Source organism: Plecotus auritus (assembly GCF_963455305.1).
Source record: "Plecotus auritus genome assembly, chromosome: 10".
Lineage (NCBI taxonomy): Eukaryota > Metazoa > Chordata > Mammalia > Chiroptera > Vespertilionidae > Plecotus > Plecotus auritus.
In genome coordinates this window covers 5,697,513-5,722,994 of record NC_137785.1, presented here as the reverse complement: position 1 = coordinate 5,722,994, position 25,482 = coordinate 5,697,513, and the positions used below count along the sequence as shown (strand labels likewise).

At 55.3% G+C, this 25,482-nt stretch overlaps 1 protein-coding gene across 1 annotated transcript; it reads left to right on the top strand.

Moving 5' to 3' along the window:
• Nucleotides 1-301: 301 nt before the first annotated feature.
• PRKCG (protein kinase C gamma) lies at nucleotides 302-24,635 on the top strand. The gene is made up of 18 exons (XM_080645052.1): nucleotides 302-749; nucleotides 1,147-1,178; nucleotides 2,163-2,245; nucleotides 9,602-9,713; nucleotides 9,875-10,006; nucleotides 10,477-10,633; nucleotides 11,699-11,833; nucleotides 11,968-12,055; nucleotides 12,405-12,434; nucleotides 14,398-14,550; nucleotides 15,445-15,633; nucleotides 16,941-17,032; nucleotides 17,119-17,181; nucleotides 17,297-17,435; nucleotides 20,024-20,104; nucleotides 21,738-21,845; nucleotides 23,300-23,440; nucleotides 23,680-24,635. Exons 1-18 carry the CDS (start codon nucleotides 580-582, stop codon nucleotides 23,866-23,868), a joined length of 2,094 nt encoding a protein of 697 aa, XP_080501178.1. The 5' UTR covers nucleotides 302-579; the 3' UTR covers nucleotides 23,869-24,635.
• The last annotated feature ends 847 nt before the right edge of the window (nucleotides 24,636-25,482 follow it).

Here is a 25,482-nt window from a genome sequence, read left to right as displayed (position 1 = left end):
ACCAGAGTGTCACAGTCAGAGAGACACAGCGATCCGAGGGGTACCGGGGTACCGGGAGCCAGGAGGCGCTCGAGTGGGGCCGGGCGACAGATTGGGGTGGGGGAGGGCACCGCTCCGAGGACGCCCCTCCCTCCAGCCAGCCCCCGGCGGGTGGGGGGCGCGCACGTGTGTTTGTGGGGGAGCAGGGGGAGGGTGTTCGGACGTTGGTCCGACGTGGAGGGAGGGGGACGCCTTTAAGCCGAAACCCCGCCCCTCGGTCGTCATGGCAACGCCTCCCCCCACCCGGGGCTCCAACATTTCAGCAGGTGCCGGAGCCCAAGCTCCCACCACCGCCGCCCGTGCCGCCGGCTGCGCGCGCCCCTGCCCCGGGCTCCGCGCCCCGCTCGCCCGCTCCCCGCAGGCGCGTCCGGGGGCCCGCTGCCCGCCCCGCACGCCCGCTCCCCGAGGTGCCTCGCCCCTCTCCTCCCCTCCTCGGGATCTCCCCGCGGCTCCTCGGCTTTCCCGAGGCGCCGGCTCCTGGCCCTTCCACCTGTTCCCCCAGCGAGGCAGGCACCTGGTCCCTGCGGCGTTCCTGGGGCCATGGCAGGCCTGGGCCCCGGCGGAGGCGATTCCGAGGGGGGCCCCCGGCCCCTGTTCTGCAGAAAGGGGGCTCTGAGGCAGAAGGTGGTGCACGAAGTCAAGAGCCACAAGTTCACCGCCCGCTTCTTCAAGCAGCCAACCTTCTGCAGCCACTGCACCGACTTCATCTGGTGAGGACGGGGCGGGGGGCCTGCGGCCAGGGCACGGGGCGGACACCCCTGCCACACGGGGTCCCTGAGGAACGAGGAAAGCGGGGGCTGTCATCCTGGCTCCGGGTCCTAGGCTGGGGGGAGGGGGGGTCCAGAAGGAGGAGGTGCTGAGGGTCCTGGGCTCCTGGGGGAGGAGGGGCTGGGGGCCTGGCCTCCTGGGTCTGAGGGAGGAGGAGCTGGAGGGTTGAGGGAGGAGAGGCTGGGGGCCAGAAGGTCTGGGTTCTAGAAAGAGGAGGGGGCTGGGGCTTAGACTCCTGGCTCCCGCGGGAGGAGGGTCAGAGGCCGCCTGTGGCTCGCAGATGTGGGGGGACCCAGGTTCCCCTTGTCTGCACTGACCTCAGATCCTTGCCCCTTGCAGGGGGATCGGAAAGCAGGGCCTGCAATGTCAAGGTAAGAGCTGGGACGGGAACTCCCGGGACCCTCAGGAGGGGGCAGGCTGGGGGCCCCGCAGCCCAGGCTGCTTGACACACGTGTTCTCTGGTCCCCAGAGAGGCGCGGGGGAGCCCGGGGCGGGGGGTGTGGCAGAGACACAGCCTGTGGCGGGGAGGCAGCTCTGACGGCGGGGCCCCCGCGGAGGTGGTGCTGGGGGCCCCTCCCTTGGCCGGCTCCAGGTGGGGACAGATATTTGGAGAATCTGTTGCCATGGGAACAGGGAGATTTGGAAGGGGAGGGGGGCTGAAGATGCAAAGTCAGAGCCCTACCCCCCCCCCCAGGCTGCCGTCACCATGACAACATCCACCGGTCCCAGGCAGGGGCAGGCCGGGTGGGGTCAGCCATGGGCGGGTGGGGGCCGGGTGGGGCCCGCAGTGAGAGGGGGGCGGAGAGGGGGGGCGAGTCCTAGAGCACCAGCTGCCAGGCTGGGAACAGAGTGAGTCAGGGAGGGGGCGGCCGCAGCGGCGCCCCCAGACTCACTTCTGCCCAAGTTGCTGCTCTCTGTTCTGTCCAGGACGTGTCTATGGGTTTCCTCTCTTTCCTCTCCCTGCCTGCGCCCTTCTCGATTTCTCTTCTCCCTCTGCGGCCTGTGTCTATCAGCGGGATCCTGTTCTCTCTGCGTGTCTCTCTCTCTCCCTCTCTCTGTCTCTGTCTCTGTCTCTGTCTCTGTCTCTGTCTCTGTGTGTATCCGCCCGCCCCTCTGTGCTCTGCATTTCTCTCTGTGATGCTCCGATTCTCTGTTTCTGTCTTGAATTTCCATCTCCCAGTCTCCCGGTCTCCTCTCTGCCTGGGAAGCTTCTCCTTTGATTTACTCTCCTTTGAACTCTCTCGGGCAGGGTTCGTGCCTCACTGGCGTTCTTCCTGGCGGGGTCCCTCTCGTTCTGATTTCCCATCCCTGAGGGTCTCTCCCCGTCTCTGTGTCTCTCTGATTCTCGCCTTCAGTCTGCAGCTTTGTGGTGCATCGCCGATGCCACGAATTTGTGACCTTCGAGTGTCCAGGCGCTGGGAAGGGCCCCCAGACGGACGTGAGTGCCCACACACCTGGTTACTCCTCCTCGGGCCGCGCCCCGCCCTCACCCCCTAGGCGTCCGTCCCAATTTCTCCTGCTATTTTTAAGGCTGGGAGGGGAGGGGGGCTGGAGAGATAGGGGGAGCCGGTCTGGCCCAGATTCCCTGCCCTTGGCCTGGAAAGGGGGAATCAGAGGGGACTGAGCCAGGCTGGGGACACAGGTGGGGGACAGAGGGAAGGCAGGGGTGAGGGGGCCAAGGACTGGCACTGGAGCGGGGGCTGTGAGCCAGTGCTCAAGAGATTTAACAACAGAGCGAGGGGCAGAGGGAGAGAAATGTGATGCAGGCCCAGGGATGCTGAGATAAGAAGAGAGAATCTCAGAGATGCAGGAAAAGATAGAGACTCGGACTGAGAGAGAGAGAGGGGGAGAGAGAGACAGCCACACACAGGAAGGAGGCAAAGGGGCCGTGGAGAGGCAGACAAGGACAGAGACACTCAGAGAGACAGGGGTGCAGTTACACAGAGAGTCAGAACAGAAAATGGCGGGTATGGAAAACAGCCGAGGTTCTGAGAGAGGGAGGCCCAGAGAGATCCTGCAATACACATGCACACACACGTGCATACATAGATCCCCCACGCGCACACACACCTACATATACCGTTCTCCATGTGCACAGACACCTGCGTATACAGTTCCCCACATGCACACATGCTTATACACACAGGTCTCCATGTGCACACACTTATACATACAGATCCCTCATGTGCACACACACCTACATATACAGTTCTCCATGTGCTTATATACACAGGTCTCCATGTGTACACACTTATACGTACAGATCCCTCATGTGCACACACACCTGCATATACAGTTCTCCATGTGCTTATATACACAGGTCTCCATGTGTACACACTTATACGTACAGATCCCTCATGTGCACACACACCTGCATATACAGTTCCCCAGGTGCACACACATGTGCATACACAGATCCCCCACGTGCACACACACCTGCATATACACTTTTCCATGTGCACAGACACCTGCACATACAGTTCCCCACGTGCACACATGCTTTTACACACAGGTCTCCATGTGCACACACTTATACATACAGATCCCCATGTGCACACACATCTGCATATACAGTTCCCCATGTGCACACACACGTGCATACACAGATCCCCCACGCTCACGCACACCTACATATACAGTTCTCCATGTGCACAGACACCTGCGTATACAGTTCCCCACATGCTTATACACTGAGGTCTCCATGTGTACACACTTATACATACAGATCCCTCATGTGCACACACACCTGCATATACAGTTCCCCATGTGCGCACACACATGCATACACAGACCCCCCCCGCTCACACACACCTACATATACAGTTCTCCATGTGCACAGACACCTGCGTATACAGTTCCCCACGTGCTTATACACACAGGTCTCCATGTGCACACACTTATACGTACAGATCCCCATGTGCACAGGCATCTGCATATACAGTTCCCCAGGTGCACACACACTTATACATACAGGTCCCCATGTGCACACACACTTATACATACAGGTACCTATGTGCACGCACCTGCATGTACATGTCCCCATGTGCACACGTGTGCATATACACTTCCCCATGTGCACACACTGAGATATATAGATCCCCATGTACGTACAAGTGCATATAGCTTTTTATGTATGCACACACAGATAACCTACAATTCTCTCTCCCTCCCCAGCCCCACACCTCAGGGGCTCACAAGAACAGCCCATCCCTGATCCTCTCTGCACATTCTGTCTGGCTTTGGGGCTCTTTTCTCTGAGCCCCAGTCCCCTCCCCCACTTCCCCTATGAAGTGGGGCCAACCAGCTAGTGTCGAGCAGTAGAGTCCTCTGTGGCGATGGACATGCCTGTCTGTGTGTCCAAGCCACCATGTCCCCGCCAGCGCCAGCGAGCACTGAGCGGGGCTGTACTGCCTGAGGGAGGGAACTCTAAATTTAAACTTAAATTGCCACACGTGGTTAGTCTCTACCTCCCAGGTCAGCAGAAAGCTAGACTTCCCAGGCTAGTTCTGACAATTCAGTGAAATCAGGCGGGTGGAGAGTCTAGCCCAGGGTTTGACTCAAGGTTAGAGATGGTTTTATGAGGAGTAGATGGAGAGAGAGGCAGAGAGAGACACAGCCACACACACAGACACCTATGAGTAATTTTGCCAGCTTGTCAAGTGAGAAAATGGAAGTTCCCATAGAAGATGTGACTTCATAGAACATGTATTGAGCACCACTGTCTACCAGCATCTAGAAATGTTATCAATCAGCCCCTCCCCCCCGCCCACGTCCTCTGCCAACGCCACGGATTTATCCCGTGTTCATGGCGCACACTCGGCAGGGATAGTGAATAAATAGTGTAGGATTGAATCTGCAGAACAGCTTATCGGATTCGGTACTGGTCCTGTCCTCAGCTGAGCAGAGACCCCCAAGCCAGACGCCTGGGCTCGAATCCCAGCTCCACCACGTGTGGGTGCTGTGACCTTCCAGGAGGTAGCTTACCTCTCTGCGCCTCCCGGTTCCTCGCCTGTAAACCGAGGGAGCTAGATCATAGTGCCCACCTCATAGGATCGCTTTGAGAAGCAAATGAGTCAAAGACGTGGGACTGTGCCTGGCCCATGGCAAGAGACGAAATGTGAGTTATTGTCGTGGTTCACGTTATTACTGTTGCCGGAACAGCGGGGAAGGGTGAGGAGGTAGTCCTTCCTCTACATCCATCTGGCGTCATTTTTCTCCTTCTGCTTTAAAAAGAAAGATTTGTTATTGATTTCTAGAGAGAGAGGAAAGGAGAGGGAGGAAGACAAACATTGGTGCAAGAGGGAAACATCCATCGGCTGCCTCCTGCACACCCCCTACTGGGGATCGAGCCCACAACTCAACCCAGGCATGTCCCCTGACCAGAATGGAACTAGCAACTTTTCACTGCTCCGGAATAACGCCCAACCCACTGAGCCACACTAGTCAGGACTCTTCTTAATGCACATATATACATTTACTGATTTCAGAGAGGAAGGAAGAGGGAGAGAGAGAGAAACATCAGTGATGAGAGAGGATCATGGATTGGCTGCCTCCTGCACGCCCCCCAATGGGGATCGAGCCTACAACCTGGGCATGTGCCCTGATTGGGAATTGAACCTTGACCTCCTGGTTCATAGGTCGACTTGCAACCACTGAGCCACGCTGGCTGGGCTTCTTAATGCGTTTGATCTCCTAAGTAACATGGGTTAAAGGCTTAAGTGCTAAGGGCCTCACAAGCATGACTTCATTTACACTGAGTGGCCAGATGATGATGATCTCTGAATGCATAACAATCTGGCCACTCAGTGTCTATCCTATATAATAAAAGGCTAATATGCAAATTGTCCCCTCGACCAGGAGTTTGACCAGCAGGCAGGCTGGCCAACCGCCCATGTCCCCTCCCCCTGGCCAGGCTGGCCGGACCCCACCCATGCACGAATTCATGCACCAGGCCTCATATATATACATATACACACACACTGAGTGGTCAGATTTTTTTTTTATACATTTTATTGATTTTTTACAGAGAGAAAGGGAAAGGGATAGAGAGTTAGAAACATCGATGGGAAAGAAACATCGATCAGCTGCCCACAACCAAGGTACATGCCCTTGACCGGAATCGAACCTGGGACCTTTCAGTCTGCAGGTCGACGCTCTATCCACTGAGCCAAACCAGTCAGGGCTGAGTGGTCAGATTATTATGCGTTCAGAGATCATAATAATCTGGCCACTCAGGGTAGTCTTCACAAAACCCCTTGCAGGGGGGGCTCACTTCCCTGAACCCCCCCCCCATTTTTTAAATTTATTTGTTTGTTTATTTAAATATATCTTCATTGACTTCAGAGAAGAAGGGAGAGATAGACACATCAATGATGAGAGAGAACCATGGATGGCTGCCCCCTACAGGCCCCCACAACTCGAGCATGTGCCCTTGACCAGAATGGAACCCGGGACCCTTTAGTCTGCAAGCCAATGCTCTATCCACTGAGCCAAACAGCTAAGCCCCCCCCCTTCACCCCCCCAACCACACACTTTATAGGAAGGAAGCCTGGGTCTCTGGAAGGGACTGGGGCCCACACAGCTGGGTAGTGGGCAGAGTTAAAATGTGGACCCTGACTTCTCTCCCTGGAGCCCAGCACTGTCACCTTTGCATAAGTCACTTTCTTTTTTTTATTTTTTTTTTATTTTTATTGATTTTTAACAGAGAGGAAGGGAGAATTAGAAACATCGGTGAGAGAGAAACATCGATCAGCTGCCTCCTGCACACTCCCCACCAGGGATGTGCCCACAACCAAGGTACATGCCCCCGACCGGAACCGAACCTGGGACCCTCCAGTCCGCAGGCCGATGCTCTATCCACTGAGCCAAACTGGATAGGGCTGCATAAGTCACTTTCACCTTGAGAACAATCACAGCTTCTACCCCTGGACCTGTGTGTGCCGGCCACCCTGCTGAGGGCGTCCACTCCCAGCATCCCGTTGGGCAGGCAGGCAGGCAGGAACCCTTTGATTCAGGATCAGCTGAGTATCTTCAGAAGCCAGAGCACTGAAAGGGATCAGGCCGCCGCCAGCACCCCCCTAGCACCCAAGTCTCCTCCGACATAGGACCGCCACTAACCTGCCAAATGCATAGAAGTCCCGGCGCGTCCTGAATGTTCACCCTGGGATAACGCTTGCCGTGCATACTTCGCAAAAGGCAAACATCAGATGATTTAACACTGCGACCTTGCGGGGGCGGGGGGGGGGGGTGGTGGTGGTGGTGGTGGAGGGAGAGTGCTTTTCTGGTGCCCTAAATTCTCGCTTAATTGGACTCTAGACAGTTAGCAACACTTCAAGATATAGATTGTTTATTTCCACTGGGCAGAGAAGGGCGCTCAGGCTCACAATTGGACATGAACTTGGCCCAAATCACACAGCTTGGAAGTGGCCTAGCTCTTATTCGGAGCTATGTGGGGGCTGCAGTAAAATCACTGATAATGCCCTAGCCCAGTGGTCGGCAAACTCCTTAGTCCACAGAGCCAAATATCAACAGTACAACGATTGAAATTTCTTTGGAGAGCCAAATTTCTAAAACTTAAACTTCTTCTAACGCCACTTCTTCAAAATAGATTCGCCCAGGCCGTGGTATTTTGTGGAAGAGCCACACTCAAGGGGCCAAAGAGCCGCATGTGGCTCACGAGCCGCGGTTTGCCGACCACTGCCCTAGCCGGTTTGGCTCCGTGGATAGAGCGTCGCCCTGCGGACCAAAAGGTCCCGGGTTTGATTCTGGTCAGGGGCATGCACCTGGGTTGCAGGCTCCTCCCTGGCCCAGGCCCTGGTCCCAGTGCCTGCAGGAGGCAACCGATCGATGTGTTTCTCTCACATTGATGTTTCTCTCTGTCTTTCCCTCTCTCTTCCACTCTCTCTAAAAATCAATGGAGAAATATCCTCGGGTGAGGATTAAAATAATAATAATAATAATAATAATAATAAATAAATGTTAATAAAATGAAATCACTGACAACCACCACAGCATACGAGTAGCAGTACTGAGCACATTTAACACTCTAGGCCCTGCTGTGTGGTTTACACTTAATCTTTCTTTTTTTTTAAAAAATATTTTATTGATTTCTTACAGAGAGGAAAGGGAGAGGATAGATAGTTAGAAACATCGATGAGAGAGAAACATCGATCAGCTGCCTCCTGCACACCTCCCACTGGGGATGTGCCCGCAACCCAGGTACATGCCCTTAACCGGAATCGAACCCGGGACCCTTCAGTCCGCAGGCCGACGCTCTATCCACTGAGCCAAACCGGTCAGGGCTACACTTAATCTTTCATGTAGGATGCTTGGGGCCCTATAACTGATAGGTCAGATTCTCCATCCCACCAAGGGTCCAGAGAAGGGAGATTGTCAGCAGGCAGTGGCAGAGACTGACAGTGAATGATCAGGAGCTCATAGTGGACCACAAGTTCTCAAAAAACAGCCTGTGTGAGGTGTAGGTGCAGGGGTTACGGGACTTTGGAAGCCCCACCTCCTTCAGGCCTGTCCCAAATGCCACCTTGTTTGTTAGTAATGCCTTCTGGTTGTCCATTATTTCAAATTTCAGCACCCCTCCTACTCCCCCCCCCCAATCCTGGCAGGCCCCTTCCTTACTTCATTTTTCTCCAGACCACCTATTACCATCCACAATACAATGTAATTTATTTATCATGTTTATTTTCTGTCTCCTTCCACTAGAAAGCAAAGGCCATGTGGATAGGACTGTTTTGGTTTTTATTAAAAATAGGAATTGCCCTAGCCTGGTGTGGCTCAGTGGATAGAGCGTTGACTTACGGACTGAAGGGTCCCGGGTTCATTTCTGGTCAAAGGCATGCACCTTGGTTGTGGGCTTGATCCCCGGACCTGGTCAGGGTGCGTGTGGAAGGCAACCAATCGATGTGACTCTCTCACATCGATGTTTCTCTCCTCCTCCCTTTCACTCCCTAAAAATCAATGGAAGCCTGGCCAATGTGGCTCAGTGGTTGAGCATCGACCTATGAACCAGAAGGTCCCAGGTTTGATTCCCAGTCAGGACACATGCCCGGTTGCGGGTTCAATCCCCAGTGTGGGGCAGGCAGGAGGCAGCTGATCCATGATTCTCTCTCATCATTGATGTTTCTCTCTCTCTCTTCCCCCCCTTTTCCTCTCTGAAATCAATAAAAAAATATATTTTAAAGTTTAAAAATTGAAAATAATAAAAAGTAAAAATCAATGGAAAAATATCCTCGGGTGAGGATTAACAAGCAAAAAAGAAATTAAAAAATGCCACCAATTTCTGGATATTAGTTTTGTATCCTGCTACGTTACCGAATTCATTTACTAGATCTAGTGGTTTTTCGGTGGAGTCTTTAGGGTTTTCTACGTACAATATCATGTCATCTGCGAATAGTGACCGTTTTACATCCTCCTTTCCAATCTGGATGCCTTTCCTGTCTTCTCCTTGGCTGATGTCTGTGGCTAGGACTTACAGTACTATCTTGACTAACTTGTTCCTGTTTTAAGGGAAACGCTTTTAGTTTTTGCCCATTAAGTGTCACGTTGGCCGTAGATGGATAGGGGTTTTAATTTGTTTTGTTCACGGCTGGGTCCCAGCACCTAGAACAGAGCTTGGCACACAGTAGCCGCTCAATAAATGCTGAGGAATGAAGGAGAGTGAGGCGGAGCCCCAGCCAGACTGGGAGAGCCAGGCAGAAGGAGGACCAGCTCCAAGGGCTGCTCTCGGTGGGTTCAGACACCCCTGCCGGCCCTCTGACCGGCCCCTCTGTGCCTCCAGGACCCCCGGAACAAGCACAAGTTCCGCCTGCACAGCTACAGCAGCCCGACCTTCTGCGACCACTGCGGCTCCCTGCTGTACGGGCTGGTGCACCAGGGCATGAAGTGCTCCTGTGAGTGAGTCTGCGCGCGCCGCTCCAGCCCGCACCCGGCGCACCTGGGGCCCCTCCCGAAGCGCAGCATCTGACTTCGGGGAAATGCCGGGGCGTGGAGGCCCGGGTCCCGGGCGGGGCCTGTAGCGCCACCCCTGGTTTTGTACCCCCTTCACCCGCAGGTTGCGAGATGAACGTGCACCGGCGCTGTGTGCGCAGCGTGCCCTCCCTGTGCGGCGTGGACCACACGGAGCGCCGTGGGCGCCTGCAGCTGGAAATCCGGGCTCCGACGGCGGATGAGATCCACATCACGGGTGAGGCCCCGCCCCTCGGAGGCCCCGCCCACACACAGACCCGAGAAAACCACGCCCCTCTAGACGACCACGCCCATCTAGGAGGCCACACCCACACCGGACCCCGCCTTCAGAGGCTAGCACCTCCCCTCCTGCCACACCCCTTTGAGCTGGCCGCCCCATCTCCAGCCTCGGCTCTGGCAACTTTCAGCCCCTTTTAATGGCCACGCGAGAGGTCAAGGTCCTTGAGAGGGAGGGGAGGAGAGAACGGCCAGGTCCTGACTCCTAGGTCCTAATGGAGGAAGGTCTGATTTCGGGGCAAAGGGCTCTGTGCCCTGTCTTCTGGGTACTGGGGAGGTAGACAGCAAAGACTCCCGGGCCAATAGAAAGGCAGCCGAGAGTTTGGTAGTCTCCTTGCTGACTGGGGGGTGGGCTAGGGGTCTCTTCCTGGATCTCTAACCCCATCTACCTTCCTTCCCGTCCCCGCGCAGTGGGTGAGGCCCGGAACCTCATCCCCATGGACCCCAATGGTCTGTCCGACCCTTATGTGAAACTGAAGCTCATCCCAGACCCTCGGAACCTGACAAAACAGAAGACCCGGACAGTGAAAGCTACGCTGAACCCTGTGTGGAACGAGACCTTTGTGTTGTGAGCCTCGGGTGCAGGGGAGGCTGCGATGGCTGACAGAGGATGATCCTGAGGGTCCTGGTGGCTCACAAGCCCCCCCAGAGAGCAGCTGGTGGGAGGGGTTAGGGTAGAGGGAACGCCCAGAAAAAGAGCAGAGCAGGGAATAGAGTGGTTGGGGGAGAGGCATGGAGACACAGAAGCTGAGAGACAGACATCATCAGAAAGCCCCCACTTTATTTTTATTTTATTTTTTAAAATATATTTTATTGATATTTTACAGAGAGGAAGGGAGAGGGATAGAGAGCTAGAAACATCGATGAGAGAGAAACATCGATCAGCTGCCTCCTGCACACCTCCCACTGGGGATGTGCCCACAACCAAGGTACATGCCCTTGACCGGAATCAAACCCGGGACCCTTGAGTCCGCAGGCCGACGCTCTATCCACTGAGCCAAACCGGTTTCGGCAGGAAGCCCCCACTTTAGAGGGAGACAGAGATGAGGGAGAGCGGAGGAGGAGAGAAAGAGAGAGCCATGGCCGGATATGGAGCATCGTCCTGATGTGCCAAGGTTGTGGGTTTGATCCCTGGTCAGGACACATACAAGAAGCAACCAGTGAATGCGTCAATGATCGGAACAACACATCGATATTTCTGTCTTTGTCTTCCTCTCTCCCTAAAATCAATGAGAGAGAGAGAGAGAGAGAGAGAGAGAGAGAGAGAGAGAGAGCCCTAGATTGAGACAGAATAGAGGAGTTTGGGAGCAGAGGGGTGGTGTGATGGGTGGTCGGGTGGCAGGGAGAGAAAGAGAAGCCACCTGACAGAAAGACGGGGACAGAGACCTGGAATAGGACACAGACCGGGAGGGAAAGACCTGGGGACAGGTATGGGAAGGCGCCAAGACTGAGGGGGTCAGAGAGAGCCATCCAGGCAGGGCCCTGGTGTGGGAAGAGGGAACCCCTGTGGGAAGACACTTCGCGGACCCCAGCTCTCTAGCTGAGCCTCCTACCCAGCAGGGGATGGGGGTGGGGGGTGGGGGGGAGCGGGGCAGCGCGCAGCAGGCCCCTCACTCTGCCCCCCCTCCCGCAGCAACCTGAAGCCGGGGGACGTGGAGCGCAGGCTCAGCGTGGAGGTGTGGGACTGGGACCGGACCTCGCGCAACGACTTCATGGGCGCCATGTCCTTCGGGGTGTCAGAGCTGCTCAAGGCGCCGGTGGACGGCTGGTGAGGGCCAGGGTGGGCGGCGGGCGTGTCCACCTCCCTCTGTGTGTGGGCTGCCTCCTGCAGGCCAGCATCATTCTCTCTCCTGATCTCACTCACCCTTTCTCTCCATCTCTGTGTCCGCCTCTGTATGTCAGGTACAAGTTGCTGAACCAGGAGGAGGGCGAATATTACAATGTGCCCGTGGCTGATGCTGACAACTGCAGCCTCCTCCAGAAGTTTGAGGTACCCGGACCCGGCTTCCCCACGGAAAGGCCAGCCCGCCCCCGCCCCGCCCCGCCCCGCCCCGCCCCGCCCCGCCCCGCCCACTCAGTTCAGAGCGGCCCTTTCCAAACACCTACTGGTCCTGGGACTACAATTCCCAGAAGACCCTGGGGCTCCTTCCTTGGCTTTTCTAAGGGATTCCTGCCTCAAGGTCTGATGGGAATTCGAGTTCCTCTTCATCCCTGCGGCTTGGGAGTTTGGTGTGTGTGTGTGTGGGGGGGGGGGGGGTCCCGGGGGTCCCCACCTCCTGCTCCAGGGCAGTCTCCTACCTCCCTGGGGCTCTGACTCTGGCTTTCTCCCTCCCCCCCAGGCCTGTAACTACCCCCTGGAACTCTATGAGGTGAGTGGAGCTGAGACCTGGAATGGAGACAGTTTCATTCCTGGGATCTGTGTCTCTCTCCCCCCTAATATCTGTCTTCATTTCCACACACATACTTGGTGGCAGGGTTGTACTTGCTGAGTAGTCCTAGGTGAACCTGACTCTCGGGTAACTCCCTAAGGTAGGGAGGGACACAGTCACAGATATGATACTTAAATCCCAGGATAATGTGCTAAATCGGAGTCCAGGGCACTAAAGAGGCACAGACCAACCCAGTTTTTTTTGTTTGTTTTTTTTTTGGGGGGGGAGGGGAGGTAGTCAGGGAGGACTTCCCTGAGGAGGCGCCACCAGAATTGATCCTGGAGTTTTTCTATCTATTTATCACGGTGGCCTCGCTCTCATTCCTTTACTCACTGAGGTGTCACAGAAGCCACGCCTTGTTCTGGCATCTCCTCTTTCAGTGTAGGAAAAAGCCACAGACCGAGAAATTCACCCGCAGAAGGAATATGTTGGATAATGGAGGGCGTCAGGCACTGGGCACCAGGGAGGTCCCGGAAGTATCTGGCCCTGCCTGGGGGAATCAGAGAAAGCTTCCCAGAGAGGCGGGGTCTGGAGGACGTGCAGGGTTCCCCAGCAAAGGAGAGGGGCACCAGGCCAAAGAAGGAATGCTTTCTCCCTCCCTTATCCTTCCCTAAAACGTTCTGTCCTGTGGGTAAGGCATGGCCCTCGTCACCGGGGATAGAGCGGGGAACCGGAGAGAAAAACATTCCTGCCCCCACGAGGCTTCACATTGAGAAAGACCTGAAACAAAATAAATGAAAGTATGTTAGAAAGCAATGAGTGATGTGGAGAAAAAACAAACATTAAGGAGGCTAGGGAGTGTCCTAGGAGAAGTGTTCGTGGTTTTAACGGCAGTAAGCAGAGAAAGGTTCACTGAGAAAGGGCCTGGTGGCAAAGAAGTGAGGGAAGTGAGAGAGTGAGCCATGGAGGAGGAGAATGGAGGAGAGCCTTCCGGGGCAGAGGAAACAGCACGTGCAAAGGCCCTGAGGTGGGGGCGGGTCTGCAGTGTCTGCTGCACAGCAGGGAGGACAGGCTGGGGGGTCGGGGGAGAGCAGGAGGTGAAGTCAGAGAGGGAAGATGGTGGAGGGAGCCTTGTCATTCATTGGAAGGATTTTGGCTTTTATTTATTTATTTTTTTTAAAAAATATATTTTATTGATTTTTTACAGAGAGGAAGGGAGAGGGATAGAGAGTTAGAAACATCGATGAGAGAGAAACATTGATCAGCTGCCTCCTGCACACCTTCTACTGGGGATGTGCCCACAACCAAGGTACATGCCCTTGACCGGAATCGAACCCGGGACCCTTCAGTCCGCAGGCCGACGCTCTATCCACTGAGCCAAACCGGTCAGGGCCTTTTCTTCCTTTTTTAAAAAAATATATTTTTATTGATTTCAGAGAGAGGAAGGGAGAGAGAGAGAGAGAGAGATTGAAACATCAATGATGAGAGAGAATCATTGATTGGCTGCCTCCTGCACGCCCCCTACTGGGCATCAAGCCCACAACCCAGGCACGTGCCCTTGACCGGAATCAAACCGGAGACTCTTCAGTCCCCAGGCCGACACTCTATCCATTGAGCCAAACTGGCTAGGTATCTCCCCACCCTTTTCATTCTTGGGTGCTGTCTCTTTTATTTTTTTAAAATATATTTTTATTGATTTCAGAGAGGAAGGGAGAGGGAGGGAGAGAGAGAGAAACATCAACAATGAGAATCATTGATCATCTGCCTCCTGCACGCCCCCTACTGGGGATCGAGCCTGCAACCATGTGCCCTGACTGGAATGGAATCCAGGACCCTTCAGTCCGCAGGCGGAAGCTCTATTCCCTGAGCCACACCGGCTAGGGCTGGATGCTGTCTCTCTTAGGGGCACCCCCCTGTCCCTGTGGGGGATCTGACTACCTCGGGGTCTCTCCCTTTCTCGCAGCGCGTGCGGATGGGTCCTTCTTCCTCTCCCATCCCCTCCCCGTCCCCTAGTCCCACCGACTCCAAGCGCTGTTTCTTCGGGGCGAGCCCGGGACGTCTGCACATCTCCGACTTCAGCTTCCTCATGGTTCTAGGAAAAGGCAGCTTTGGGAAGGTCGGATTCCCGGGGGCAGGGAGGGAGGGGAAGGGTGTCTGGAGGGCGGTCACACTTCCGGTGCTCGGCCAGGAATAGGACTGAGTGCCCGAAGAGGGTTGGATGGGGCCCCTCGGGTCCCTGGAGAGGAGAAATTGTGAAGATGGGAATTGCAGAGCATTTGAGATCTTGCTCCGTGGCATATATCTTCAGTTTAGCTCAGATAAACTCAATAAAATTTTATTTTGTTTTTGAATATAGTTTTTTTTAAAAAATATATTTTACTGATTTTTTTACAGAGAGGAAGGGAGAGGGAGAGTTAGAAACATCGACGAGAGAGAAACATCGATCAGCTGCCTCCTGCACACCTCCCACCTGGGATGTGCCCGCAACTAAGGTACATGCCCTTGACTGGAATCAAACCCGGGACCCTTGAGTCCGCAGGCCAACGCTCTATCCACTGAGCTAAACCGGTTAGGCTGTTTTTGAATATAGTTTTATTGATTTCAGAGAGGAAGGGAGAGGGGGAGAGAGAGAGAGAGAGAGAGAGACATCAATGATGAGAGAAAATCATGGATTGGCTGCCTCCTGCACGCTCCCTACTGGGGATCGAGTCCACAACCTGGGCATGTGCCCTTGACTGGAATCGAACCCAGGACCCTTCAGTCTGCAGGCCAATGGGCTATCCACGGAGCCACACCAGCCAGGGTTAAACTCATAACAATTTTTAAAAAGAAAGATCAGATTGCTCTCCCTGAGGCAGAGGTTGGCAAAGGCAGGGCCCCAGACCCCCTGAGAGGGAGGGGAGAGGAAGGGCCCGAGGTTTTGTTTCTCTGTGTCCCCGAAAGGGAGGGCCAGGGACCTGCACCCCTGGTTGTCCCAAGACCGACTGGGCCTTTGGGCCTCTGTCCCCAGGTGATGCTGGCGGAGCGGAGGGGCTCCGAGGAGCTCTACGCCATCAAGATCCTGAAGAAGGACGTGATCGTTCAGGATGATGACGTGGACTGCACCCTGGTGGAGAAGCGCGTGCTGGCTCTGGGGGGCCGAGGCCCGGGGGGCCGGCCCCACTTCCTCACCCAGCTCCACTCCACCTTCCAGACCCCGGTAAGGAGGGAGGGGACGAGGCTGGCTCCAGAGCCCCACTTCATCCCTCACCCCCAGATGGATCAGGCACCTGCTCCAGGGTTCTGAGCTTAAGTCAAGGCCAAAGAGCTTCATGCTCTGAGTGGGCGTGGCCGGACGGATGGGCCCTGTGTGGGCGGAGCCAGCTGGATGAGCCCGCCCCCTAGTGGGCGGGGCCATCCGGATGGATCCTGTGTGGGCGTGGCCCCAGCGAGCTTGGCCTTGAGTGTTGAGTGGGTGTTTTTGAGTAAAGGGCTGTTGAGTGAAGGAGTGCGTGAAGAATGTCTTTTGAGTGGGTGTGCCCAGAACTGGGCGCGGAGAGTAGGTCGCGTCACTCTTGGATTCTGCATGAACGACTCATCAAGTAGAAGGATTTCCCAAGATTGTGGAATGGGACAAGAAGGCTGAACCTTCAAGGGTTTGAGAGGGCGTGACTCTACTTCCAAGAGCTCTGAGGGGCGTGGCCAGCTTCCTGGATCTTTATATTATTACTAGAGGCCTAGTGCACGAAATTCGTGCACTTGGGGGGTGGGTCCCTCAGCCCAGCCTGCGCCCTCTTGCAGTCTGGGAGCCCTCGGGGGGATGTTCAACTGATGCTTAGGACCCTGTGTTCACTGGCTGTGAGCCCAGCTCAGGGCTTCTGACTGAGTGGCGCTCCCCCTGTGGGAGTGCACTGACCACCAGGGGGCAGCTCCTGCGTTGAGCATCTGCCCCCTGGTGGTCAGTGCGCATCATAGCGACCGGTCGTTCCGCCATTCAGTCGATTTGCATATTTGCCTTTTATTATATAGATCATTTTCAGTATCATCACTTGCAGGTGAGGCCTGTACCTGTTGGCTCCTAACAGGTGGCCAGAACTGCTGCATGTGTGTGTGAGTGGGCGTGATCAAGGTTTAGGATTCCAGGAAATGGTGGATCTCTTTCTTCTTCTTCTTCTTCTTCTTCTTCTTCTTCTTCTTCTTCTTCTTCTTTAATTCTCAAACTTCAATTCTGAGAGGACGGGACCAGAACAACCTGTAGTTCTGAGTAACAGGGCATGGGACAGGTGGAGATTCTGAGTCAGCCTTGTTAGAATATTTTGGGTCACAGTGGGTGTGGCTAGTTGCTCTGGCTTTCTGATTGGGTGGACACCCAGCCTTTCCGTTTGTCTCCGGCGAATAGGAACCACCCATTTAGAAAGACAGCTCGGCTCACTTCCAATGCTGGGCACACAGGCTGGCATGGACGGGCTGATGGGCGTGTCCTTGCCTCTAAGACCTGCCCACTCCCCCCCACCCCCCATCCCACAGGATCGCCTGTATTTTGTGATGGAGTATGTCACCGGGGGCGACTTGATGTACCACATTCAGCAGTTGGGCAAGTTTAAGGAGCCCCATGCAGCGTGAGTCTGGGCCAAGGTGAGGGTGGAGGGAAGATGGAAGGCTTGGGGGTCCAGCCATTGACCTCTGACCCCACCCCCTCCTCCAGGTTCTACGCAGCAGAAATCGCCATCGGCCTCTTCTTCCTTCACAATCAGGGCATCATCTACCGGTGAGCAGCCCCAGGCCTTTCCATGGAGGGGATCAGGCCCCTAGAGGGGAAGGAATTTGGACTTAGGGCTCGAGGCCATTGAACTCCCTTCCTGCTCACCCCACCCGCACCACAGGGACCTGAAACTGGACAACGTGATGCTGGATGCCGAAGGACACATCAAAATCACTGACTTCGGCATGTGCAAGGAGAATGTCTTCCCTGGAAACACGACTCGCACCTTCTGCGGGACCCCAGACTACATAGCCCCCGAGGTAAGCCTAACTCCGCTGCCCTGGGCGCTCTCCAAGTCCTCTGAGTGGTGGGGCTGGTTGTCTAGTATTCATAATGCGGGGGACCTGACCCTGGGGTATTTAAAATATATATATATTTCAGAGAGGAAGGGGGGGGGGAGAGAGAGAGAGAGAGAGAGAGAGAGAGAAACATCAATGATAAGAGAGAATCATTGGTCAGCTGCCTCCTGCACGCCCCCTACTGGGAATCAAGCCCGCAACCTGGACATGTGCCCTTGATGGGAATTGAACCAAAGACCCTTCAGTCCCCAGGCTGACGTTCTATCCACTGAGCCACGCCAGCCAGGGCTGACCCTGGGATCTTTTTTTTTTTTTTCTTTAAATATACTTTATTGATTTTTTTACAGAGAGGAAGGGAGAGGGATAGAGAGTTAGAAACATCTATCAGCTGCCTCCTGCACACCCCCTACCGGGGATGTGCCCACAACCAAGGTACATGCCCTTGACCAGAATCGAACCTGGGATCTTTCAGTCCGTAGGCAGACGCTCTATCCACTGAGCCAAACCGGTTAGGGCTCACCCTGGGATCTTTACATGAGTGTTGGGTGTTCTAATGGAGAGCAGCTCGGAGAGGCCTGAGCATTCAAAGTTGGTGGAGCTGGGTCTCTAAATAGGTAAAGTGGGCGGCACCTGTGGGTGAATGTTCTTAAAGAGTGGGACCAGCTTGCAGGAACCCCAGGAGAACACGGCCTGTTACTGGACTGTTCTAAGAAGGTGGAGACGAGTTCCAATTCGTTTGGGTGGGAGGGGCCCATCCCCCTAGAACAGTGGTCGGCAAACTCATTAGTCAACAGAGCCAAATATTAACAGGACAACGACTGAAATTTCTTTTGAGAGCCGAAAACCGACTTCTGCGCATGGGCCATGAAGTGTCCATCGCGCTGTACGTGCGCGCCCGCACGTGGTATTTTGTGGAAGAGCCACACTCAAGGGGCCAAAGAGCTGCATGTGGCTCGCGAGCCGCAGTTTGCCGACCACTGCCCTAGAACACTAAGCCGGTGGGGGCTGCCTCCTGAGTATTTCAAGTGGGCGGGGCATGCTCTGGCTCTGTAAAGGGGTGGAGCTAAGGATCTGACTGCACATATAGATAGCGTGTCTTCACTTTTCTGTGGGAGGAGGAGGTAGTGTGGGCGGTGCCATCTTTGATCTTTCCAGGTGACTCAATGCTAGTGCCTGAGTAACCAAGATCAATGGTTTCCAAACCTGGTTGGTAATCGGAATCGCCTGGGGAGGTTTTGAAAAAATACACACACATTCCTGCCTCTGACTCTGGCCTATTGAGGTTGGAATTCTTCGGGGCTTGGAATTTCTATTATTATTATTATTATTATTATTATTATTATTACTAGAGGCCTGTTGCACAAAGATTCGTGCAATAGGCCTTCCTTCCCCTGGCTGCCGGCACCAATTTTCCTCCTTCACCTGGGACCCAGGCCTTCGCTCTGGCCGCCGCCTTCCGTCTTTGCTCTGGCCGGAGCCTTCAGTCTTCACTCCAGCCGGAGTGCTGCTCCTGTAGCTCCCACCCTTCCCCTCTTAGCAGGTGTCCAGCCCTGCCCGGTTGCTTGGCGCCTGCATGCGTGCTGCCCAGAGGCCAAGTGGCTGGGAGGCGGGGCCGCCGCCATCTTTGTCGGGTTAATTTGCATACCCACTCCTGATTGGCTGGTGGATGTCATGAAGTGACAGTCAATTTGCATATTTATCTTTTACTAGTGTAGATTATTTTTTATTTTTTAAATATATTTTATTGATATTTTACAGAGAGGAAGGGAGAGGGATAGAGAGTTAGAAACATCGATGAGAGAGAAACATCAATCAGCTGCCTCCTGCACACCTCCTACTGGGGATGTGCCCACAAACAAGGTACGTGCCCTTGACCGGAATCGAACCTGGGACCTTTCAGTCCACAGGCTGAGGCTCTATCCACTGAGCCAAACCGGTTTGGGCTAGATTATTTTATTAATATATTTTTATTGACTTCAGAGAGGAAGGGAGAGGGAGGAATAGAAACATCAATGATGAGAGAGAATCATTGATCAGCTGCCTCCTGCACACCCCACACTAGGGATCGAGCTTGAAACTCGGGCATGTGCCCTGATCCAGGAATTGAACCATGGCCTCCTGGTTTATAGGTCGACGCTCAACCACTGAGCTATGCTGGCTGGGCGGAATTTCTATTTTTAAACAGTCCCCTAGTTGACTCTGAAATGCACTTAAGAATCTCTGGCCTCTGATTTAAACCCTTGCGCACCTGATACGGTAAGGAGAGGGTCCAGTTACTTGAATATTCTAGGTGGGTGGAACTTGTGACTTGGCCCTTAGATAGTCTTTGTATTTGGCACCCAAGGGCTCTCCTAAGAAGGTCAAGTTTGTTTCCCAGATTTCCCAAAGACCGGAGCTCTGGCCAAGGTATTCTGGATGGGGAGAATGTGTACTGAATACCCTTAAAGGGGGCAGGGTGTCCAGGGGATGAAGCCAGAAGGGTCCTATGCTTCTTAAAGCACAAGGCATGGGTTCTTGCCTCCCATTCTCTCTACCGCTGTCCCCCCTAGATCATTGCCTACCAGCCCTATGGGAAGTCTGTCGACTGGTGGTCCTTTGGGGTTCTGCTGTATGAGATGTTGGCGGGACAGGTAAGAAGCTGGAGAGAGGCTGACTGGGCTACAGGCAACACGGAATGGAGCGCCACCTGTTACATGACCTTTAATCTCAGGGAAATCCTGGAAGTGTAAGGCTGTAGTGTAGTGTAAGGCAGGGCTAGGAGGTGGGAAGGGCATGCCCAGATAGCGCTGTCCGTGGTCCTGAAGCACCGTCTTCCCAGGACGCCACCCCCTTCAAAGCACGATGTTTCAAATGCACAAAATAAAATAACAGGGTCACAAAGGAAATCAATCATATTAACATAGGATCACCAATGCTTTAAAAGTTTCATCGAATCTAATTTAACCAACTAAATAAATCTAATTTCAATATATACAGTTGCCTAGATATTAAACATTGGGATGTGGATTTACACTGAGTGGCCAGATTATTATGATCTCTGAACGCATAATAATCTGGCCACTCAGTATATATATATTAGAGGCCCAGTGCATGAATTCGTGCATGGGTGGGGCCTGGCCAGCCTGGCCAGGGCGAGGGGACACGGCGGTTGGCTGGCCTGCCTGTTGGTCGAACTCCTGGTCGAGGGGACAATTTGCATATTGGCCTTTTATTATATAGGATAGACACTGAGTGGACAGATTATTATGCGTTCAGAGATCATCATAATCTGGCCACTCAGTGTATATGTGATGCTCTATTAATGAACTAAATAGTAATATCTTTTTTTAAAAAATCCTCACTCAAGGATATTTTTTTCCCATTGATTTCTAGAGAGAGTGGAAGGGAGGGAGGAGGGAAAGAGAGAGAGAGAAGCATTGATGTGAGAGAGACACATCGATTGGTTGCCTCCTGCACTCACCCTGCAACCAAGGTGCATGCCCTTGACCTGGAATCGAATCCATGACCCTTCCATCCACGGGTCTATGCTCTGACCACGCAGCCGAACCTGCCAGGGCTAAATAGTAATATCTTGCAGGAATAGGAAGTACATGGGAAGGCTTACCAGTAATTTTGAAGTAGAGGTAACCGATATTTTGAGATATCTGCAACTCTAATGTGATAAAAAAAAAAAACACACAAAACACCCAACTATATATATCTGTGATTTCTATCACAGACGAAGCCACAAGGACTGCCGTGTTGCCCACATTCATAACTGAATGGAGCGCTAAATTCCAGTTAGACATTTAAAAAAATAAAGATGCGTTTTCCCCGTTTACGGGCCCCCTCAATGGCATAAACACTCTCTAGGCCCCACGTTAAGAATCCTTGCCTCGATGTGGCTCTTCCTTTCCCCAGAAGACCGGAGACCTCTCATCCAACCAGAATGCTGGTGCAGATTGCCCTGCAGTGTTCTCTCGCTTCTGTTTAAATGACATATTGCCTCATCAACACCCTGCTGATTTACATAGCAGATGCGAGGAGCCCGGAGCCTCAAAGAGGTGCCGAGAGCATCTGAGACAGGAAGTCAAAGCATTGGAGAAGGCGGGGGGTGGGGGTGGGGTGGGGGGGGAGATAGAGCTTTGGTAGTTTGCTCACATTTCCCCCTAGAACGTGAGGGGTGTATGTGTGTGTTCATGGTGGGGGATGAAGGTGTGGAGGCTGGGGAAGAGGTAGTTCGTCAGCCTCTGACTAGCTACCCCCCTCTACTTCCTTCCTCAGCCCCCCTTTGATGGAGAGGACGAGGAGGAGCTGTTCCAGGCCATCATGGAACAAACCGTCACCTACCCCAAGTCGCTCTCCCGGGAAGCCGTGGCCATCTGCAAGGGGGTGAGAGCCCTGACTCCCAGATGGTCCCCACTCACAAGCCACGCGCCCGCTGCCACCCTCCAGGGCTGCCCACACAGCCTCGGTGCATAGTTATTAGAAAGAGGCTCCCACTCCACAAGTCACTCTATTTCCACCTGCTGGAAACAATTTATATAACACAGCGGTTTTGTTAGGACAATAATCGACTGCCCACTGCCACCTCCCCCCCCCCCCCCCTTCAAGCATGGCCTCTGTTCCACCCGCCTCTGCCGCCCCCACTCCCCAGCTGGAGGCAGGGCCTGCCTCTCCGCAGCCAGGTGGCCCAGGTGAACCTAAGTCGCCAGGTGTCCTCCTGTGGGATCTTGGGTAGGTCAGGTCATCGGCGCCCTATAGCCTCATCTCCTCCTTTGGAGTGAATGCAGGAGGGAGCGCGTAGCCGAGAGCAGCTGTCCACAGGTGTCAGCCCACCTCTGCTCCTGGCTCCTGCCTCCATGTCTCTCTGACTGTCTCTCTCTCTCTCTCTCTGGGTTTGTCTCACCCTCTGCCTCCATCGGCACACGATGGGGCTCTTCGGTGTCTCTCCCTTTCCTGTCCTGTGTCCTTCGGTATCTCTGTCTACCCCTTCCATCTCTGTTCTCTCTCTCTCTCTCTCTCTCTCTCCCCCCCTTCCTCCCCCCACTCACGCACACACTCTGGGTGTCGGGCCTTCTCTCTCTGATTTCCCTCCTCCGCTCTTTTTGAGTCTCTGTCTTCATATCGGGTCCACGTGCCTCCCTCTGAGGGTTTGTCTCCCGGGTCTGTCCCCTGCCCCCTCTCCTCCGTGGCCTGTGTTCTCGGGGTCTCTGCCTTCCCTCCTGGTTCTCCTCCTCTCTCTGGCTCTCTATTGCACCCCCTTTTTTTTGGGGGGGAGGGCCTTCAATCTTTCTCTCTTTTTTCCTCTCCCTCTTCCATCCTCACTCCCCCCCTTCTGGGATCCCCCCCCCGCCCCCTCCTTGTCCACTTCCTCTCATTCTGGGTCTCTGTCTTCCTCTTTTTCTTTCATATTGGGCGGGCCTTCGTTTCTCTCTCTGGGGGTTTGTCTCTTGCTTCTCTCAACCCCCCTCTCTCTCCCTCTGCCCCTCCGCCCCATCGGTCTCTGATTCTGTCCTTGTCCACTTCCTCTCTCTGGGTTTCTCTGGCCCTCACACCCTCACGCCCTGATGTCTCCTTCTCCGTCTGCCCTTGGGTCTGTGGGCTTGGATTCCATCTACCCCATTCTCACTCGTCCCCCCCCCCTCCCTCTTTCTCTCTCCCTTCCTCCCCCGCCCCCCCTGCATCCTGTCCCCCCTGCTCTTCTTCCATCCTCGGATCTCTATGCATGTCTCTCTGTTCCTCCGTCCTTGTCTCTCTCCCTCTCTTTCTCGTTCTCTGCCCCCCCCGCCCGCCCCCCCGGTCTGGGACTTGTCTGTCCGTCCGTCTCTCTGTGTCCCCCACAGTTCCTAACCAAGCACCCAGCCAAGCGCCTGGGCTCGGGGCCTGATGGGGAGCCCACCATCCGTGCTCACGGCTTCTTCCGCTGGATCGACTGGGAGCGGCTGGAGAGGTTGGAGATCCCGCCTCCGTTCAGGCCCCGCCCGGTAGGTCGGCCTTCCAGAGCCAAACCTTGGTCCCTGGGGGAGGGGAGGGGGGCACCCAGGAGCCCCAATACCTATATGAGGAAGGGGGCGGGGTTTCCTCTCTGGAGAGCCCTGAAGGGAGACGCAGGGGCCCCAGGGATGTGCAGGGATTCCCAGGAGACAGGAGATGGATCTGGGGGACAGAGACAAGGACCCGGGGAGCGGGCAGAACGTCACGGTTCCTTCCCCGTGCCTCCCAGTGCGGCCGCAGCGGCGAGAACTTTGACAAGTTCTTCACGCGGGCGGCGCCCGCGCTGACCCCGCCGGACCGCCTGGTTCTGGCCAGCATCGACCAGGCCGACTTCGAAGGCTTCACCTACGTGAACCCCGATTTCGTCCACCCGGACACCCGCAGCCCCATCAGCCCGGCGCCTGTGCCAGTCATGTAATCCCACCCTCCGCCACTAGGTGTCCCCACGGCTCCCTCCGCCGCGCAAGCCTCGGCCCGACCTCACCGCCTCCCGAATCCTAGACCCTGCTCCCCAGCCTCCCGGCCCCTGCCCCTTGGGTGCTAGGTGCCCCTTCCAAGCGTCCCTGGCGCCCTCCACTCCACACAGTCTCTAGAGCCTCCCGGTGCTCTAGATGCCGCTGCGCTGAGCCCCAGATTCGCACCCACCGCCGCGTTCTGGACTCTGTTCCCCCAGGTTCCAGAACCACCCCCATCCCCACTCCACGGGGTTCTAGACTCCGACTTGGTAGAATCTCTGCCTCATTCTTCTTTTTGTTCTTTTTCATTCTGGGAAATAGTCTCATGGGGTGGGCTGTTCCAGACTCGGGTTCCAGGACAAACCCCCACCTCCGAGACCCCGCTCCCCGCCCCACCCCCTCCATTCTGGAGTCCATGGGAGGCTGTGCCCCCGCGCTCCAGTGCCCTCTTCCACGCCCCGGGGATGCCTGGGGGGTGCGGGGAGCCTTTCCCCGGCTGTTCTCAATCAGCTTTCCTTCTAGACTCCCCCCTCGTAACCCAGCCCAGCCCCTCCCCCTTCCCCCCCTCTACTCCCCCCGCCCCCCTGCCTGCCAGGTGCATGGCTCCAGTCCTGCTCGGAACCCCGCCCCCACCCCGCGCCTGCCACTCTCGGGGACTCCCCCAGCTCCTCTCCTCTCTGCCGCTCCCATCTGGCCACAGCTGCTGGAGAATAAATTTGGGATGCTGACGCCGAGGTGTCTGGATGTTTTCTTCTAAGCTGGGAGAAGGAAGGGGGTGCGGAGGTGGGACAATGACTGCACTTAGAAGCAAACTGAGAGAATGGGAGGGGGGCGGCAGACAGAGGGAATGGACCCTAGCGGGTTTGGCTCCCAAACCGTGGATAGAGCTTCCGCCTGCAGACTGAAGGGTCCCGGGTTCAATTCTGGTCAAGGGCACATGCCCAGGGTTGCGGGCTCGATCCCCAGTGGGGGGCGTGCAGGAGGCAGCCCATCCATGATTCTCTCTCATCATGGATGTTTCTATCTCTCCCTCCCTCTTTGAAAGAGGACTGAAGGGCACACGTGCCCAGGGGAGGGGGCGATGCACTGGGCATCAGGGAGAGACCCCGGCACAGAGAGCTCACACACTTACCGGGAGCATCGCACACGCTCACAGACACACTGACACCCAGACACTGGGGAGTCCTGCGGGGGGCGGCGGGGATGAAAGGCAAGCCGCCCACGGAGACACCTGGGGATCAGATCAGAGGGACTGACCCCACGACACAGAACCGAAGCGACCAGAACCCGTGAGCTTCAGGATCAGCGACAGAGGCGGCAGGCCGACGCGCCGTCCGGGCCTCCTTCCCTTGACCCACTTGCGAGTGGGGGGGAGTGGAGAGGACAGTGCAAAGGGACTACGCATCCCAGCAGACACCGCGGCGGACCCTTCCCCCAAGTGCAGCCCCTCGCCGCCAGGGCTTCTGGGAGATGTAGTCCCTGGACGGGGCCGGCCGGTGGAATGGTGTGCCTATGTCTGTGTATTTGGAAGGACTGAGCCCCAAAGCTTCGTGGGCTCCCTCGGGGAACCCCGGCGT

Coding starts and splice junctions, on each gene's coding strand:
- PRKCG (XM_080645052.1), top strand. CDS start 580: ATGGCAGGCCTGGGCCCCGGCGGAGGCGATTCCGAGGGGGGCCCCCGG. Junction 750..1,146: donor CACTGCACCGACTTCATCTG/GTGAGGACGGGG, acceptor TGCCCCTTGCAG/GGGGATCGGAAAGCAGGGCC. Junction 9,714..9,874: donor CCAGGGCATGAAGTGCTCCT/GTGAGTGAGTCT, acceptor CTTCACCCGCAG/GTTGCGAGATGAACGTGCAC.